Source organism: Cydia fagiglandana, chromosome 1, assembly GCF_963556715.1.
Source record: "Cydia fagiglandana chromosome 1, ilCydFagi1.1, whole genome shotgun sequence".
Classification (NCBI taxonomy): domain Eukaryota; kingdom Metazoa; phylum Arthropoda; class Insecta; order Lepidoptera; family Tortricidae; genus Cydia; species Cydia fagiglandana.
In genome coordinates, this window is record NC_085932.1 from 21,769,679 (window position 1) to 21,784,098 (window position 14,420).

The 14,420-nt window shown below is 37.5% G+C and overlaps 1 protein-coding gene across 1 annotated transcript; it reads left to right on the forward strand.

Annotated features, from left to right (window-relative positions):
• The first annotated feature begins 350 nt into the window (after window positions 1–350).
• LOC134666418 (uncharacterized) lies at window positions 351–5,550 on the forward strand. The gene is made up of 6 exons (XM_063523558.1): window positions 351–420; window positions 597–861; window positions 1,892–1,959; window positions 2,391–2,510; window positions 3,286–3,336; window positions 5,311–5,550. The coding sequence occupies exons 2-6, from the start codon at window positions 675–677 to the stop codon at window positions 5,395–5,397; spliced, it is 513 nt and encodes a 170-aa protein (XP_063379628.1). The 5' UTR covers window positions 351–420; window positions 597–674; the 3' UTR covers window positions 5,398–5,550.
• Window positions 5,551–14,420: the final 8,870 nt, after the last annotated feature.

Genomic DNA, 14,420 nt, shown 5'->3' on the forward strand with positions numbered 1-14,420 from the left:
ACTTCAAATTTGCCGCCTTTTTCTACTGACAACATATGCTTGACCAAGTATATTTTTTGGCCATTTTCTAAATTAACTTCTAAATTATTAAAAGAGTATGCGTATGACGAAAATGAACTTGTGCGTTTCGTTCCAAGCACGCAAACTAGTTCAACAAAATTTGTCTTACCCATGTTTTATGTAGTTGGTGGTATTTATGCATTATTTAAGTTAAATGTTGCAAATCTTTTGCAATAATACTATTAAAAATATTTAATTTAGTCACATTTGTAATACGTATTTATTTAGAGTAAGTAACGGTCTCTCTATGAAATAAGCAAAACGAAACGTACAAAGAAGTCGATCTGTCTTCTGTCAATTCTAGAGCTTGTGTTGGAGGCGTTTAACACTTTTAAAGTCCTTTTCTATATTAAATACAAGGTAAAAGTGTGTGTTTTTATAATATACCAGCTTATAAATAGTATAACAGCTACTACAACATAAATACATGAGGCTTTTCATTTATAAGAGCAGATTAAAATTGAATGTTATTTGTCCAACAAGGTGTGGTCAAGTCAATTGTTTACTATATTTTTGTATGCTTTCTATTATTTCAGAAGCGTGATAATTCACCACAAACTGTTCGATATCAATTTGGATAAGAATAGTCTAAGTTAGACGCTGAAATAGCAAAGATGGTCGTGTTAGAATCTTGTTGGTCGCCCTGCATTTGGTCTTCTAACGTGAAGACTGGCAGCCGGGCGGTGGCGGTGTACACGGCAGCTATGAGTGTAGTTCTAATCACATTCATCAGTTACCAGCTAGCAGGTGGTGACTCAACACAACTATGGAATCCTCTGTTTGAAGCCGATGTGCGGGGGTGTGAGTACTTTTGCAAATCTCTTTATGTATATTCATTACCAGTGCCTTAGGATTCACCTCAAAGAGCCTATCAAGTGTTGTTTATGGTATATTGATTATGTCCAACACTGTCAAAGCCACAGACTGTTAAAGAATAAAAAATTGTCTATTATGTTGATGTACAGTCACCTGTAATAATATATAACACATCGTAGGCCGCATAAATATCTGACACGATCTTATTTGTAGAGCCATAAGAGTGTGTCACATATTTTTGCGGCCTTCAAAAGTAACATACTTTTGCAGGTGACTGTACAATATTATTTCTTCTCTTACTTCATTTTGAGATAGAGATCTTTATTTATACACGGACCCTGAAAAGGGTGTACCAAATAGATACACAGTTCACAATATCACAGTTTGCTTATTATTACTACTGACTTATACTTAGGTTCTATATGATACTTACACATTTTCTAAATTGCACTTTTCTGTAAGTAGCAATAAAAATCTTAAGATTTAACCAAATGAATGGGTAGACAAACCACATAGCTGCAGGAAAATAATATTTATTTATTTATAGCCTTATTTTAGAAAAGGTACTTTACAAAGGCCTCCCCCAATCTTCTCCACTCTTCCCTATTATGAGCTAATCTGGTCCATGTGTGTAGGAAACATAATTGCTTACAAAAAAATGCAGATTTTACAGTTGCTTTACGTTGGCTTAGCTCGCAAACCTTGTATCTCCTCCGGAGGAGTTACAAGATTTGCGACTATAAGTATTGTTGTCCAAGGTAGCAATTGCTAATTTCCTTGAAATGGAGTTACGAGGTTTGCGAGTTAAGTTTCATGTAGTTGAACATGTTTATTGAAGAAACATAATTTATTTGGTAGGGTGTGCAATAGATTGTGTTGTTACAACGAAACATGGCAGCCACTTCATTTGTCAAGTTTGCAGTAATAACTTTATGCTTAGTTTAAATGGTTTATGCAAAATATTATTTGTTTTCTTACTTTGTCAGATTCCTAACAAGTACATGTTTTGTTTCAGCAATGAAAGTTTTTGGAGGCATTTTCATCTGCATTCTCGGACTCCTGATAATATCTTCAATTTGGATGGTATGTGTTAATTTAAACTTTAACCTCCTGTCTACTCATAATTTTAAGTTAAACTGTTTTATGTGCCCCATACATTGTGGTGGTCTGTCATAAGGGTAGGACAAATGTAGGCACAAGGTTAAACAGCCAAACAAGGGCAGATCCAGCTTTGAGGTCAGGGTCACATGGTCATATTTTATTTATTTTTTTGCAAATAAAACTATGAAACTTTAGACCCAGTCCAGGGCTCTGCATCAGCCTTTGCAGTCTAATATCTTAAAATATTTACTAGTTGCTTTATGGTAAAAGAAAGCATTGTGAGAAAACGGGACTAATTTGATAAGGCGAATTCCCCACCTTTGTTGGAAGGTCCTGTGGCAGTTGCTTTTATATAAAAAGAACCCTAACAAGTAGGTACACACATCAATTCACGTTGTATAATATATTTTCAGGTGATTGGCATTAATATTTGGATGCGCGGTCTCATACTGCCCTGGCTGATCATCATGGGACTCATCATTTGCTTCCAACTTACCTTCGGGTTGTGGCTAATAGGGGGCTACTACATTTATGTAAGTTAATTATTGTTAATACACACTCTTGGCAGGGGTCCGTCACAATTGAGCTACGAATGGTCGGGTTGAGCTGGAGCGAGGCCAGAAGGGTCGCTGAAGATAGGAAGGCGTGGTGCCAGCTTGTGAAGGCCCTTTGCACCTCTGGGGTGCCATAGGACAACAACAACAGTTATTGACATAGACATTTATTCTTAATAATTATTTTATTTTAAATATTATATGCCAGGCATTGTAAAGGGGCCCACAGATTACCTGTTTGCCAGACGATATCAGCCTGTCAGTTAATCGCAATAAGTGACAGTTCCGAAGAACTGACAGGCTGATATATATGGTCCAGCGAATTGGTAATCTGTGGGCCCATTAAAAGGATGCATCAACTTTTTCTTGTAACTTGTTGCTGTGGTTACGGTTGCCTGGGGTACTCTTAAAACCAGCTTAAAACCCTGGTTTTATGGTACAGTCACCAGCACAAGTTGCTAGCGACGTTAGATGTCGTCTACGAAATAACGTTGTACCGAGACTTACTGAAATAGCAAGACCACGTTCGTACGTTTCCGTGAAACTACGAAGGAAAATAATTATGCACTAAGTACATCTGTAGGTAGTAGGTAAGACACCTTCATGAGTAATGGTGTCCAGAAGGCTGGCAGCGTTACCTTTTTGGATGGCCAGGGTTATCCTCTGGCCGAGGTAGCTGCCAGCCCTACGGTCATCTGAGGTGTCCATGAGTTTTATGTAGGTACTTAAATATTATTTTTCCTTTATGTTACAGCTGGATGCAACATTCGCAGCCCTGGTTGATTTCCTGTTTATGGCTTACAATGTAAGTAAGACAGTCACTTTATATGTGCAAGTAGCATGCATAGTGTATACCCATGATACTAGTTGTTACCAATTTCGTTGCTTTTGACATTCTTTGATGAAATAATTTCAGTATCATTGATTAGCCACTGTCCCATCTACGAAAAAACAATAGGGAATATTACGCAAAACTCTGCGTAGGGGGCACCACTACCATCACAATCTGGGGGTCTACCGCGAAATAAGAAAATCGAAATTTCGTTATCTAACCTCTCTATCACTCTTCCATATTCGAGCGATAGAGGCAGATAACTAAATTTTGATTTTCGCGTTTCCCGCTAGGCCCTTGTTAACAACAACAACCTTGATGTATCAATGTCATATTTTATTGTCTGAAAACTTGTCAAAAACAGTTTTAGGCACAGTATGTATAAGTTACTCTATCCTCGTGCCGCCCAATGTGCATTAGGATGTACATTCCGATTCGATTGAATGTCAACCTTAATAATGAAAAAAATAGGTAGCATTTCATTTGTCTCGTAAACTTTTCGAACAAATGAAATTCAACCCAATTGAGAATACAACAAGATTCTAAATTCTTTGGCTATAATTTTATATGGTGGGCGGCACGAGGCTATGGTTTACTAGCTAGCTTAGTGCTGCACTCTGGCGGCAGAATATTTACCCCCTATTAGTTATCATCAGATTCTGTGATAATAAAATAAATCAATTGTTTAATTTTTCATCCCTGATTGCTTAACAAACCTCTTTATCAATGTTGCAGTTCATTGAAAATAATGGTTGCCAAATATAAACCCTAGTACCTTCGCCTTTAGTACATAACTCCGCCTTTCAGAAAAATTTGTACCATGGGCGTTTAGTAATTCAACGAATAGGATTTGAAATAAGTGTTAGTATTATTTTCAAAGGAAAATGATGTTTAGGCACAGAATAATTAATAGTAGGGTACATCGCCAATTACTAGCCACCCCCCAATTACTGGCCACCTATACTAAAATGAATTCTGTGTATAGGTGAATAGAACTCATTTTTGTAAGAGGCGGCCAGTTATTGAACGAGTGGGTTGTGGATAAATTTCAGTTACTGGCCATTTTCCTTATACTGAAAATGAGTTTTATTTATCTGTAAATAGAATTCATTTTTGGAATAGGTGGCCAGTAATTGAAAAATGGCTAATAATTGGATTTTCGTACCTTATATACTAAAATGAACTTTGTTCACCTATAAATAGAAATCAAATTAAGTGGCCAGTAATTGGGGGGTGGCTAGTAAGTAATTGGCGATGTACCCTACTACCGTGCAGAAAGGAAACATCCTACAAAAACGAAGTTTGACAGCGGTTCAGGGTCGAATCATGCTGTCCCTTTCTAATATATGGCACTATCCCTTTCGGCTATTTAGGGTTGTCAAAAATCAAGTGATTATCTTATCTGTGGTCGTGCACGCAAAACGAAGTCAAGTGGTGCCAACCCTAATAATTGCTCGGAGCAATGCTGAGGGTCTACCGCGAACCACGTTCGAGGTGTTGCCTCCCTGTCACACTTACGTACGAATTTACACGTTGAACAACAACAACACGTTGAATGTGGTTCACGGTACGCCCTCTGAGCCGAGCGGAGCCGAGTTTGACCGAAGTAAGGAGTTTCGCACCCCTGGTTTGGGGCCCATCAACGTGCACACTAGCGCCACTGCTAATTAATAGTGATTATTTAAATTTAATGACAGATATTTAAAAAGGGGGGGCGCTACGTACTGTATTTTGTATTTAAGTAACTTTTGAATACATCAAACTAGTTTTTATGTTGCTGGATTCATCGATCTAAGAACTCCAAACAAAAACGGCCATTTTAACTTTGGACGCGTAGATTGACGAATCCAGCAACATAAAAACTAGTTTGATGTATTCAAAAGGTACTTAATCGACTAATCCAAAATAAAATGCACTATTATATTATCATATTTATCTTCATTTCAGATCTACTGTTGGCTGTGCGTCTTCTCCCAGTATCAAATAATTTTAGAAATGCAGTCACCTAATATAGAAATGTTGATCGAAGAATAACCCTAAACACAGTTTGGCACAACAATATAATATTTAGGTAATGTATTTCAATATAATATGTAAACAATCAATACAATGTTCACCGTTATTTGATATTTTAGACAGTTTTTGAAATTGCCGCTAGATGGCGCTAGTAGTATCGGATAAATTTTAGCATTTCATATTACAACTACATCATATTTAAAAATATGCCTTGAGTTTTTCAAAGAAATTTTATATCGCTATTTTAAGTGTTATGACAAATACATATGACAATCTAGCAAGTAGGTAGCCTTATCTAAAAATATTGTGGCTATTTTAGTTCTTAATATGCTTAACTGTTTTCATAAATTCGTAAAGTATAAGACTTCTGCGTCCGTCCTTTAATATTACTAATATATTGTATTTATTTATATATGAAAGATTATATTAGGAGAATATTATTAAACTGTATCTAAAAATATACTAAGTAACGAGTTATGTAAGGCAATTAGACTTGACAATAGACAGCATTTATTAGTTATAATCTATGTAGACTATAGTTCGTTTTTTTTAGCATTAGAAAGAACTTTGAAGAAGGTAAACGATCTTGACATGTCTTTTAATTGAAAAACGCTTTTTAAAAATCAGGAACTATTTATTACTTACGAAAGCAGAAGAATATAAGTGATCGTATTAGATTCTTAAGGTGGTTCGCCTAGGTTACTCAAAACTTAACTCTCGCTAGATGGCACCACTTCTGCAAAATTTCAGATTTTATTTTTTTGTGAAATGGTCTTGGTATTTGTATACTTAAAAGTATGTTTCGCGCACTCTTTAAGTAAATATTGAACTATTAAATAAAACATTGAATACTTCATTGTGCAAAAACCACCTTTTTAATTTGACGGAGTGTTGCTGTCACGCTTTTTCCTACTATTACTCACACATGCAAACAGTGTTTCCGTGATCCTTGTAGTAGACAATTTCACACAACGTAAGTATGTTGCAATAGCGTAACGGTATGTTCGTGGAAATACGTGCAAGAGGATTGGGGTTCAAGACTGGTGCGAGTAGGTAATTTCTTTTTGTTTCTCCTTTGTGTTATCTTACCTTTAAACGAGCAATTATTAGATATATAATTATTTATTTATATATTTGGATGGTATCAGAAACGGCTCTAACGATTTCGATGAAATTTGCTATAAGGGGTTTGATCTCTTAGCTAGGTCTATGAGAAAACGCGCATTTTTGAGTTTTTATGTTTTGTAAGCTTTGGTCGGTCTCCCAGATATTCAATCTCCGCTTGGCAACTAATCCCAGAATTGGCATGCGCACTAGTTTTTACGAAAGCGACTGCCCTGACCTTCCAACCCAGAGAGTAAACTTATTTGGATTAGTCCGGTTTCCTCACATTGTTTTCTTTCACCGAAAAATAGGTATCGGTGTATAAATAGGTAGGTATCAAATGCTATTTCGTACAAAAGTTCGAAAAATCATTGGTACCAGCCGGGGTTAGAACCCGCGACCTCCGAATTGCTTTCCGCTAGGCCAGCAGCGCTTCCCCCACATATTCAGTGTTATCAGGTTTTTCAAAATCAAAAACGATTACTTATGAAAGCAGAAGAATATAAATGATCGTATTAGATTTATAATTGTTACATATTTGCCGTAACTTATTTTTAAAATGTGTTTTTCAATTAAAAGACACGTCAAGATTGTTTACCTTATTTCTAATGCTAAAAAAAACAAACTATAGTAATAATTGTGTTTTTCATTTATAGACAAAATCCATTATTTTTAACCACAGGAAATTTTATACACTTCTTTTTAGGGTTTCGTACCCAAAGGGTAAAACGGGACCCTATTACTAAGACTTCGCTGTCCGGCCGTCCGTCCGTCCGTCTGTCTGTCACCAGGCTGTATCTCACGAACCGTAATAGCTAGACAGTTGAAATTTTCACAGATGATGTATTTCTGTTGCCGCTATAACAACAAATACTAAAAACAGAATAAAATAAAGATTTGAATGGGGCTCCCGTGATACAACAAACGTGATTTTTGACCAAAGTTAAGCAACGTCGGGAGTGGTCAGTACTTGGATGGGTGACCGTTTTTTTTTGCTTTTTTTTGTATTTTTTTTGCATTATGGCACGGAACCCTTCGTGCGCGAGTCCGACTCGCACTTGCCCGGTTTTTATTGCAGTGAGGATGTCCTGATTGTAAAAATCAGAGAGATTAGGAAGAGTATAATTTCTAATTATCTTTGTAAAAATTAAAGAATACGTGTAGCCTATACTTAATAATCGATTTATGATAATAAGAAAAATTAAATAAAAATAAAAGAACAATACGAAATGTAGGTGTAACAAAAATACAAAAAGTTATGTTCCAGCATACAATGACTGGGGATCGAACCGGGAATCTTCCGTTTGCAAGCAAAAAAGCGACTGTTTGCATAACACGCCATGATAGTTCTTAGCTAAGCTGACGAACTTCTCGCTTAGGTCAATTAACTACCTGTCAAATATCAGTGTCAACAAAATTGCACTAAACATGACGGCACTCCAAATTCGAGCCGTGGTCAGCCCGGCAACGTCGGAAATGGTATGGCAACGTCGCAAATGTATCTGTACACGACATTTGTGACACACACATACGTAAAATTGATGAAAAGTTAACTATGATTTTTGCATGATTTCTGTATGAAACATTGTTTTCCTGTTAATTTCGCGCAAACGAATATTCGAAAGAAGATAAATGCGGAAATATTTGTGTACTAATACTGTGTAGTTACTTAATGAGATTTGATTGAATTTTGTATGAAAAGCGAACCACCTTAATAGGCTACATTCCTACTAGTCAAATCAGCTTCTTTTTTAGATCTGTCAAAACGATTTTCTAATATGGAATTTATATGAAAACTAATGTAGTGACGTCACGGTAAACTCACCTACTTTTTATATTTCAATCCGATTTATTAAATACAAATTGTGTTTAAAAATAGCTGCTATGTTTTTCTAATAATTATCTGGTGCTTTATTTCGTGCACGGTTTGAAATAATTTATTTTAAGTACAGGAAACATCCCTATTGTTACATATTTGCCGTAACTTATTTTTAAAATGTGTTTTTCCATTAAAAGACACATCAAGATTGTTTAGCTTATTTGTAATGCTAAGAAATACGAACTATAGACATAATGACTTGACCATAGAGAAATATAGTAAGAATAGAGTACTCACTCTATAAATCAGTTTTGGTACCAAAACGTTAACGACTATTATTTTCGCAGTCGACATCTAGCAGAAGTATGGAGTGAGCACTGTATTTTTATGTATTTTTTTTCTCTATGACTTGACTCGCTATTAATACTATTATCACTACGATTGAACTGACTGACCATTCTTAAAGTGCCTGACAAGTAATTTTACTGTAAAACAACATAGATATAAGCATGTTTAAATTAGTGTAAGAAATGATAGAATTCCGTCTTAACGCAATTCTTTACTTATGTTCATGAATCTCATATTTCTTTGTCTATTATAATACATTTTAAGTAACTTGGGGGCTATTCATAAATTACGTCATTTCAATCATTTCAATTTAGGGAGGGGGGTCTGGACATCGGATGACGGTAGCATGAGGTAGGAGGTAGGAGGAAACGGGGTCATTCGAACCATGATTTTTGGATGATTTTAGGGGGGGGGGGAGGGGGCCAGATATCGTCAAAATCGATGACGTAATTTATGGACAGCCCCTTGATTGTAAATCTATAATACACCTATGTTTTAGTGTTATACGTCGTTATGGAATTATGTAGTTTGGATATTTATGTCAAAATCCATAACAAATCACTTGAAGTTTTAATAAATTCGTAGAATAGAAATGGTTTTTCATGTCCACTCGTCAACTCATCAATGGCCATTGCGTTCCTTTCGCCCACGCTTGTATAAGGGTGGTATTCCATCTGTCCAATATCTTGGTCCAATGTGCATTGTATCTCACTCTCTCATTCAGCAAAATGTGAGACGCAAACACGCATTGGACCAATATATTGGACAAATGGAATACCACCCTAAGAAGAGACAAGAAGATATACAAGGTTTCATCTTTGTTGGTGCTATCTATTACATCTGCGTTTTAGGTAGTGTCTGAAAACTGTCATTCATAACTTATACTCATTCCAGATAACATTTAGACTCTAGGCAGTCTAGCTAAACGATCACAGTCACAGAATCAAGAGATCCTAAACCTTAAAACTGGACTTTCCTACTTGCAGTCACTGGCACAAAACCACAATGAAGCTATAATGATGGCATTTTAATGTATATTTTGTCCTCTTTCTTAAAACATGTATCAGTGCAAGCTATTTTCACGGGTTGATGTTTCACTTCTTGATGGGTTGGAGTACAGCGCCATCTAGTTGTCTTTAAGAAAGTTAGCATCCGAATACTAATTCAAGGTTGTATAGGGACCGTGCGCGTTGGAGGTTCTGCCATCTTGAGGTTTAAATCGGCAACAAACATGTACATGCCAAAGCAAATGCTACCATTTGCAACGTTCTCGTACGTTTTTTTGTGCATAGTATGTTCTGCCATTTTGTGGGCTACATCGGAAGCATAAACTTCACATTCACGCCTCGCACCAATAATCTAACGGCTCGTATGATGTCCCCTATAGTATAGTCCCTGCATTAGCACGGGACCTATCGTTCATGGACGCTCCCCATCACAAAGTTACTGCGATAACACTTTGTAATGTTGTGTTGTAATGGATGTAGTTCCTGCTATACAAAACAGATGGCGCTAGTATTTACACATTCCGTTAAACATAATCATAAAAATCCATTAAACATCATTCTTAAATATTTATGGGAATAATGTTGATATAATAATTCCATACTTAATTTGTTAAGCCTTTACGGTTTGTATGAAGTATACTCAAAGTAGTATAAAAGTGCAAATTGCTCTTTCCCCTTACTGTGCTCCTAGTTCTTTGGTATCGCGGGGTTACGTCATTGATACACTCAACCGAAATCCGTCACCGCTTTCGTTTTATAACGTCCTGGTACATTCAACATAACATTGTTGCTCTGATTGAGTTTGTTCACTAGAGTCTGTGCGGAAAGAGAAGAGTCGTGGAATGTATGGGGCCCAATACATTCCACAACTCTTCTCTTTCCGCACAGACTCTATTGTAAGTTTTCCGTAAAAAATGATATGCGGTTTTCGGCTCGATTCGGAAAATGAATTAGATCTCTACTAAATAGACCTCAACAAGTTACGATATGGATAATTTAAAGATATTTGTAAGATAGATATGTCAAATTTGACGTTTCCGCGATTCTGGAGGTCCTCTTGAACGATTTCGACAAATGACTTAGATATCCAAGTCACATCTAGTCGATATCTAATGTAAATCTAGTTGATCTCGTCTCTAGATCTTGTGATTATCTCGTTTCCCGAATACGCGTGTTAGTCACTCGACGTTATCCTACGAAATTATCGTTGAATATGTTTCAATAGGGCTAAGATAGATTTTTTTTTACACGACTGCCCAAAAAAAGGAGTGTATTGTTTTTATCATCTGTCACCATGCCTGTCACTTTCTAACAAATATGAAAGTACGAAAAAGTGACTCATGACATGACAGAGGGCTTACCGCGAACCACGTTCGACATGTTGCCTCCCTGTCACACTTACGTACGAATTTACAAGTGCGACAGAGAGGCAACACGTCGACCGTGGTTCGCGGTAGGCCCTCAGGTAATAAAAAAGCGACCATGATGTCCATGCAGAATTTCTCAGTCCCTAGTAGTTATTATAAATGTGACCACAGAAATGATGGGCTTTTTCACAAAAATTGTTTGTGCAACTTCTACTCTCCTAGTACTTCTCCGCAACTGTGGATCGACTCGATAACATGGTAGTACAGTCAGCAGCAGATATACCTGAGCGGGCAAGGTGTCCAAGAAAACATATACACTTCAGTCGTCACAAAAATAAGGACATCGAAGTTGTCATTTTAGCGTAGGCTTTCAGTTCGTCACATATATCTTAACTTCTGAGTTTTTCTTTAACACATACACCCTTATTTAATCACAATGACAATAACGGTTAGAATGTCAGTGGTAACTAAGCACTCAAATTCAAGCTGCTGTCATTAATACCTACACGCACTGCCAATCACGTACGTCAGCAGCTAGGGTGCCACCAGTTGCTAAGCAGTTGTTATTTCAATGGTAACTAAGCATCAACATTTTATCTGTTTAACTTTTTATCTGTTTAAATAAATACTGTAGCAGCTACGAATTGACACCTCCTTTCTTAAAAAAGTATTCTATCGTCAAGTGTCAAACTTAGACAATAAATAAGTAGGTCCTACGAGAATGATCGGTTTTTTATTTTAACTGTCGTAGGCGGCCGTTCTTCCAAATCGTAGAGCATATTATATGTTGATATATTTATTTAGCCCGCTTATTGTACTAAAATATACTATATCGTACTAAAATACGATGCTCCGCATCGATCAAAGAACGAAGGAGAAAATAATAGAATTGAAACTTAAACGTTCACTGTCCCAATCTGACATTTAAACCTTATGGCTTTGTAATATAGGCTAGCCGTGGCCCCACGTGAGGAGCACGGGCAGGCATATCCAACTATGACTCCTCTCTTTATTTTGTTGGTTGGACTCATGATCCGCAAGAACGGTGCCTCCTCTTCTATAGATGTACCTATGCTATAAAACCATCACTGCCATGCATATATACCTACGTAATATGCTAACTGTTGACCATAGGAATGACGAATTTTGTTTTTACAACTTAGCAGACAGGATAGAGTATGCGGAGTTATATACGGTATGTATCGGATCGAGGGGCCGGGGGGGAGACCCATTGATGTTTGGGTATGCTGAGCAGCTATTGCTATGGGACCAACCCCGAAACCCCGGAAAATTTTTTATTCTCCCATAGAAAATTTCAACATCAGACCAGCAAAATGTATGAAACTTCCAATTATTTTTCCGCGTTTTCGGGGTTGGTCGCGTGGTGGAAGTTGTTCAGTGTGACCTGAACATTAATGGGTCTCTTTCTTGGCCTTTCGTTCTGATACGTACTGTATATCTTTGAACTTATTGTTAGTATAACCAGTATAAGCTAGCAGTTAAACATCAAATGGCATTCCGCACAGGAGTAATCTAAGGAACGCCCACTGCGGGTTCAAACCTACAACGTCCTGCTATAAAGTCGTACATACGCTACATGTGACATATCTTCAAAAAACATAAACTTATGCAAAATTAATATAAAACCACAAATTAAGTAATACTCGTAATAGAAATGAAACCCAAAAAAAAACTGTAATCTCTAGGTGCATCCGACTGAGATTTGAACCCGCAGTCTCTGCTTTGAAAAGCAAACGCCTTAGTAACAAGACCACAACGTGCCTTGACAATTGGCTCTAAATTCGGCTTCAGTTAGCTTTCGCTATGTGTCACTCATTCGTATTGCTGATTCTATAAATAAAAGAAATAGTTTGCAGTAAGTTGACTGACAGGCCCCTGTCAATGGTTGAAGGGCAAAACGTGAGATAGATGTATGTGATGACAAGACTGTACTGCTTTCGATGATTGTCAAAACGCTTTACCTGAAATTAGCATAGCTATTATTCATTCAATATACGACCATACATGTATGCTTTAAACGTCTATTTTTCCATATTGTTCAGATATATTTGACGCGTTGACCGCTTAGATACCAGTGGTTCTTTGACAGCTAAGGTATCAATGATTTGTTGTAAGTGTATAAATTAATGAATAGCGTCTGTTAAGATATTTGTAACATGTTGAGCGCTCACAAGTAAATGCTGCCATGACAGTCATCAACTTTTTGACAGTTTAAACGTTTACCTCTCTTTGAGCACCTGGAGTGTATAGCGACTTCTGCTGCTGACTGTACTACACCGCAGAAGACCAATCTCGCAACATTTGCCGTCTGTAGAATGTGTGCAACTTTTGGACGCCTAGTGTTTCTTTGCGGCTGAATCGACAACACGTACCGCAAAACGATTGTCTATTTGCCATAACCATAATATACATCTACATACAATGTAACTACTGCGCGCCTAGAATTTCTCCCTGTTCGTAACATGGTAGAGACGGACGCAGCTCCTGTGGGCCGCACCGCGAACACTGAAACTCGCAAATTGTGGACATCTTTCTCCTTACTCCAATTAAGGCATAAGTAGGGTGACAGAGAAAGATGCCCGCAACTTCGGTGTACGCTATAGGCCCTCTGTGCTAGGCCTCGACATTTCTGTGGTTCTTACAAGTTCTGTGCGCCTAGTATTTCTCCGCGACTGGTTCGACTGTTTCTCGGCAACACCGCGACATAGTTTGCGCACGATTCGAGTATACAGGGGCCTACTGCGAAAACGGAAATTGCGTTTTCTGCATCTCTATGGCTCTTGCATATTCGAGCGAAGCTATGCACAACTGTGTGCAACTTCTCCGCGCCTAGTATTTCTCCCGACTGAATCGAGAATTTCTCGGCAACACGGTAGCAGCACGAGCGCGGTTCGATTATTACGGCCGTCCCGAGTCCCGCGATTTTTATCGTCTTCCCGTTACACGCAACTTCTATGCTCCTAGTTTTTCTCGGCTAGTGTGCATCTACAATTTCTTGGGTGCGACATAGGCAACCAACCTTCCTTTCCCGATTAAAAAAACTAGTATTGCGAAAAATATTACACCAAATAAATTATGCGATTATTGTATAGGTATAGTGAATACAAGGTACTATTTACCTTAAAATAGCTTAAAATTGTGTATATGTGGTAGGTATTTTTTCTTAGTTTTGTTCACTGTAGAAAAATACTCGTGAGGTCTCCTTATAACCCCACTCCCCCAACGTGATCTGTCGTGATTTTTTCGTGACCCCCCCTCCCCTATCGAACCTCACGTGATTTGTGCACACGCCCTTATGACGATTTTGACCCCCCCTAAAATCATGCTTCGTTTCCTCCTACGTCATGCTACCATCACCCGATGTCCAGATCCCCT

Coding starts and splice junctions, on each gene's coding strand:
- LOC134666418 (XM_063523558.1), top strand. CDS start 675: ATGGTCGTGTTAGAATCTTGTTGGTCGCCCTGCATTTGGTCTTCTAAC. Junction 862..1,891: donor TGAAGCCGATGTGCGGGGGT/GTGAGTACTTTT, acceptor GTTTTGTTTCAG/CAATGAAAGTTTTTGGAGGC. Junction 2,511..3,285: donor TAGGGGGCTACTACATTTAT/GTAAGTTAATTA, acceptor TTTATGTTACAG/CTGGATGCAACATTCGCAGC.